The sequence below is a fragment of the Octopus bimaculoides genome, chromosome 1, assembly GCF_001194135.2.
Source record: "Octopus bimaculoides isolate UCB-OBI-ISO-001 chromosome 1, ASM119413v2, whole genome shotgun sequence".
In the NCBI taxonomy this organism is placed as follows: Eukaryota; Metazoa; Mollusca; class Cephalopoda; order Octopoda; family Octopodidae; genus Octopus; species Octopus bimaculoides.
Genome location: NC_068981.1, coordinates 40,866,094 through 40,872,305, shown reverse-complemented (window position 1 = coordinate 40,872,305; position 6,212 = coordinate 40,866,094). Strand labels below are relative to the sequence as shown.

The window sequence follows — 6,212 nt, the reverse complement described above, 5'->3', positions numbered from 1 at the left end:
GGCTCTGCTAGTATATTATATATGTGTGTATGTGTATATATATATATATATATATATATATATATATATATATATACACACACACACACATACATACATGTGTATTTACATGTTTGCATATATGTTTTATTGATACACGTGTACATATTTTGTATTTTTTACCTGCCTCTGACTGTGAAGGGAGCCTGTGGAAGAAGCAGACCCAGTAAGACAAGGGACATGATGGTTGAAACATGATCCTCAAATGTTGGGTCTCACAGAGGCGATAAATGATCAAGACCTTTGGCAATTTGCTGTGCTTGAGAAGACTCATTGCTGTCATAGCCAATGCCAGTGACACATAAACGCACCCCTTACACTATTGGAGTGGTTGGCGTTAGAAACCAAGCCAGATCAGACTGGTACTTGGTACAGCTCTCTGGCTTACCAGTTATGGCCAGACCGTCTAACCCATGCCAGCAGGAAAGTGGATGCTAAAATTATCAGAACTCCTCTTAATTTATCATTTGGTCAAAATACTGTATCTTCTGTTGCTGTCCTTTTTTTCTTCATGTCCACTTGTTTAATACCCCCAGCTGGTACACTCAAATTGCAGAATTTTGTTGGAAAGAGTTGAAATTATGATATTTGGTCAATAACTGACAGGGCTGGAGCATGTTTGCATTTGTTTATGCAGTTCTGTTTTCTTGTAAATTTCTTTGTCCTTCTGTGCCATCTTTTTCATTATTATATATACATAAATACCCATTCACCCATCTTTACTCACTAGTCATGGGAGGGTCATGAGGATAATGTCCTCAGACATCTATACATACATGCATACAGTCATTAATTTTGCATGTTTTTCTGTGCAGCATGGGTAGAAAAATACACACAGGCACAGAATTTGAACATTATATTGATGAACACAGTTAAGTGTTTCTGATTTTTTTTTTTTTTTTTTTAATAGCATATTAAACTAAAACAAAATAGTACTGAACTATAAGATTTTGTTGCTGATCGCTCTATTTACAGGAGAAGATTGTGTGATTAATGTTAATTTCCATCACAGTTCAAAGCCTTAAATTGCAGTTGGAAACCCTTCTTGTGACTAGTTTTTCAAGCAAAGAATTTTTTTAATACTTTTTCAAAAAGGCAGAGCTAGTGTACTAATTTGTTAAAAAGGAATTGTCAACAGAATTCACTATTTGTAGAGAATGTAAACATTCACACAAACGTGTGTGTGTGTGTGTGTATATATATATATGTATGTATATATATAAGCACACACATTTATTAGAAGCATGTTTTTGTTAGTGCATGTGCGTCTCTACATAAGCATATGTTGACTCTTGTTTTAAATCAAGTATCTTATTGATCTATTCACACAGACAGAATTTGAACATTATTATTGATGAACACAGTTAAGTGTTTCTTGTTTTTTTTTTGTTTTTTTTTAATAGCATATTAAACTAAAATAAAATAGTACTGAACTACAAGATTTTGTTGCTGATTGCTCTATTCACAGGAGAAGATTGTGATTAATGTTGATTTCCATCACAGTCCAAAGCCTTAAATTATAGAGGGAACAGTTGGTTGAAGCAATATCTGCATGGGAATTTAACCCACAAATATATGCTAAATCTTTCCAGTCTTAAACTTTTCATAGTTATTTAACCTATTTATTATTATTTCTAATTAAGGTGGTGTCCTGGCAGAATTGTTACCATATTGGACAAAATGCTTAGTGGCATTTCTTCTGACTTTATTATGTTCTCAGTTTAATTGCCCCTGGGGTTGACTTTGCCTTTCATCTTTTTGGGGTTGATAAAATAAGTACCAGTTGAGCACTGGGGTCAATGTAATCGACTTACCCTCTCTCCCAGAATTGCTGACCTTGTGCCAAAATTTGAAACCATTATTATATTTCTAACTAAACACTCTGTGTTCTAAAATAACTTAGACTAGTTTCAGAAAACAACTATAACTTCTTTTATATAAATATGGGTGTTGGAACACGAAAATAGTTCTTAAATAAATCTATTGCATAATTTTTCTCTCACACTTGACCTTATTAAATTTTGTTTTAAAATCACTATCGAAAATAAGTTATTAGCTAAAGTTCAGCTGAGTGGTAGACGACTAAAAAGAAACAATAATGCAGACTATTGAGTTTAAATGCACATAAAACAAGTCTGTCATAAAGGTAGAATAAAACAAGCTACTGGAATTTGTCTGAAGAAAACTTTGTCACTCACCTTACTAATAAATTAAAATTACTGGTGAATAAAATATATATAATGAGGTAAATTTGAAAAAAGTATTTTATAAAAATTAAATTCTCTCTCTCTCTCTCTCTCTCTCTCTCAACACGCACAAAAATTAGTCAGTGCTCCTGCCTGGAAACTTGTAAAGCATGCCTCTTTTTATAGAGCAACTCTTGTAAAATGCTCATTGGGAAGGCATTCCAGCTGACCACCCACTGGGAACTTTCCTTTTGATGTTGGCATCCATTCTTTTTTTCTTTTTTTTTTTTTTAACCTATTTATAGAGGTTAGCTGAAGGATTATCCTGTTGGCAAGCTTTTAGCTCTCTCTCTCTCTCTCAAAGGCTGTTTATTTTTGCTGAATAGCCTGCTTGTAATTGCTTTCATTATCATTATCAGATCTGTTGTTGGAGTCACTGCTTCCACTGTTGGATATTAAAAAATCCAAATCCCTATCACACACGTAGTTATGCTTGTTGCATATTTTGCTAATTTTTGTACTGCTTCAGAAAATCCTCTATCAATTGTTTATCTAATGAAACATTGGATTTTCATGAACATAGTAATTAGATTTGTATTGAAATTCTCATTTGAGTTTGCATAAGTTATTTTGAGCATTTTGGGACAGGTTGGTAAAAGAAGCCAAAATAATTTTTGGGTGGTTTTGGTTGTGTTGGTATTGAAAGTACCAATAGGGTATCCCAGATCCGGTGGTCAGATGACTAAAACAATTAAGGGTACAGATCTGGGATCAACTGATAGCCTTCTCTTACTTTGCGCAGTTCCTAGAAGTTATGCTAACTCTGCAAATTAGCACATTTATTGATTATGAACTATGCCCATACATTTGGGAGCCCTACATTTATTTACAGCTTGGTTGAGTGTCAGTTATATCAACCAACAACAGTATTTGACAAGATGCTCTTAAAAGTTAGAATGTAAAAATGACAAGTAATGTAAATGCTGGAATGTAAACCCTAAATTCACATTTATGCAATTCCAGCAACATCATCAAATAAGAATATTAAGATGCGGTATCACTATTCCAATTAATTTACTGTATTATTTGTCCTTAGCCAGGCACTTTTTTGAAGTACCTTGGTAAGTCAGCCAATTGCAATTGTCCATGTTAGAAAATATTTTGTTCATGCTAAGAATAAACAAATAACTTATTCTAATTTTTGCTGTATTATTTGTGATAAGATAAAATTCATCCTCTTATTTTTATTTATTTATTTATTTATTTGTAGATATGCGGTCCAGTTATCTCCAGTCTAGAGATGATGGGATGAAAAGACCACTTGATACCAGAATTGTACGATCTTCTTATAATCTGCCACCTGAAAATAAATATTTAAAAATTGAGCAGCGTGACTCATTATATCCAAGCGATCACTTGAATGACAAGTATAGTTACCCTATTGAATATCCTCCAATGAAGAGGGACTCTTCTGAAGTCAACTCCAATCTAGAAATGGCATCTTTGAGAGTCTCTCTCAGAAAGTTACAACATTACTTAAGTGACAAAGAATTTACATACAATTCAGCCATTATGTGTCTTGATCGAGCTCTTCATGCTACACATTGCCCTTTCTTTTTGGATTATAATGTTAGGAAGGGCTACATTGAAAAAGAAGGAATACTTAAACTTGGAAGTTTAGCCATTGGTTTTGGAAAATCTGTTTCTGAAGAAGAAACTCAGAAGATGGCATATATTGATGCTTTGAGATCCTTAAAGTATAAAAGAATTGAAGAAATCTTAAATTTAAGTGATCGCAATGAAACAAAATATTATCAAGAACCAAATAAACCAGTCATATTGTTAACTAAAAACAAATCTATTTCTGAACTTGTTATTATAGAATCAGATTTGTTTGCATCAGATCGTTTCAAATTCTCAGTTTCTATTCTTCACAACAGTGTGGTAGCTAACAAAATGAAAATAAAATGGGATCATGCTGTTGAACTGGGTACACACAAGTAAGGCACTTTCTATTATAACTCATGTATGTAAGAGAGAAATTACTATGCTGGTGTGCACATGTGTTGTAAATGTATAATGAGTGTTGAGTGAAAATATGTTACATGTTGACAGGGTAAGGCATATTCAGTAGATGTAGAAGGAAGTAATGATGCCAGATCTGTGATTAATGACCTGACTCGTGGATGAGATTATTTAGAATCATAATGGGTAGTGAAAACCAGTTCAGTCCATGCCAGCATTGAAAAGATGCTAAAATGACATATTTTGTTTGTACAACAGAGAAATGTACATTATTTTTAATACATTTTTGAGAAATAACAACAACAAAGCTAATAAAGGAAGTGGTGGAATTAAGGTTTCCAATTAGTAAAAATGGAATTAAATTGCAGATGATAGAAATAGAGAAATGTCAGTTTGGAGAAACATTTACTATAATTCAAAGCCATAAATAATGATAAACATTACATTATGTTGACGAAATGGGATTTGGTATTTGTAAATATATATATATATATATATATATATATATATATATATATATATATATATATATGTTGCCAGTACCGCCTGACTGGCTTTCATGCGGGTGACACGTAAAAGCACCCACTACACTCTCTGAGTGGTTGGCGTTAGGAAGGGCATCCAGCTGTAGAAACTCTGCCAGATCAGATTGGAGGCTGGTGTTGCCATCCGGTTTCACCAGTCCTCAGTCAAATCGTCCAACCCATGCTAGCATGGAAATTTGGTATGCATAACCCTTGGAACTTCAGAAGAGTCTGCACATAGCCATCTGTCATTTCTTCTATTAACTTTTTGATCTTAGTCAAAGTTCTACTGGATTTTTCAGTTTGTTTAAGAGCCTTTTAGATCTGATGTAGCGATTTTCTTTTGCTTTTTCTGACTAATTGACCTTTCCTCGTCATATAGAACTGATTGTCTACGTGGACAACATTTCTGATTGTTCCTTCTGACACATGGAAATTTTTTGCAATTGACCTCATGGACTTTCTGGTCTGTTGAACTTGCTGGATAAATTCAGGTGTTTTGATGGTTTCAGAGTGTTTATGCTTTGATACTGGTGATACATTTCCATCTTCAGTATCTAGCACCTTACAAACTTTGTAGATGAAAGAGCTGGCAACTTTTAAAAATTGAGATATTTCTAAATCACTAACCTCAGCCTTTATAACCACAATAACAGCATGCCACTTCATTTCTTGAGTAAGCTGAGGGTCTGCCATTATTATTTTCTGAGACAAAGATTATACAGAGTTAGCAAAGAATGCAGCAATGACCTGAAAAAGGTATGTTCTCAATACCTTATGCACCCTGTATATATATATAGTATCGCTTTGTGTTAAAAGCTCAAGTTAGAAAGAGAATGTGGTCAGCCACTGGACTATCACATCATTCAGTTTAAACTGAACATGATCTCTCTCTTTCCCTCTTTGAAGATTGCTTTATGTTAAAATCTAAGCTAATGCAAGCACATAGTCAACAACTGGACAATCATACTTTCACTTTTCCAGAGAATGACTTATGTACTCTTTTCTTGCTGCTTGACTGGTCCCCCCCCTCTCTCTCTTTATATATATATATCTTTCTCTCGCCATGCCTCCGTCTATTTCTCTCTCTCTAAATCAGTCCCTCTCTCTCTCTCTCTATCATAGTTTCCTTAAGGTTTCAGGTTCCGGGTATATAAATAAGAAATCCCTTCTAAATTATCTCAATCTCTTCTCCGCTGACATACTACGACGAAGTCTCCAAGATTATGCTGCAGATAAGATAGAGATTTTTATTTATTTACGGCCTCAACATTTTTCTCATACCTTTTTGCGCTTTAGTCTGTCCTCTATTATTTATCTTGTTTCTCTCCATGAAATTCAATTGAATTCAGTTTTTTGTCTTAAATTCATACTTATTCATTTTCTAAGCTTAGCCATCTTTCCTTGTACAAAGGCTTCCTAAATTCATGCTACTTAT

The 6,212-nt window shown here is 33.8% G+C and overlaps 1 protein-coding gene across 2 annotated transcripts in view; it reads left to right on the top strand.

Moving 5' to 3' along the window:
- LOC106878930 (uncharacterized) overlaps positions 1–6,212 on the top strand; it is a 42,679-nt gene that overhangs the window by 21,218 nt on the left and 15,249 nt on the right. For both annotated transcript variants that reach the window (XM_014928294.2, XM_014928293.2), the window contains one exon: positions 3,496–4,225. In XM_014928294.2, coding sequence (XP_014783780.1) covers positions 3,498–4,225 — 728 coding nt within the window. In that variant the 5' untranslated portion in view covers positions 3,496–3,497. The remainder of the gene's footprint in view (positions 1–3,495; positions 4,226–6,212) is intronic.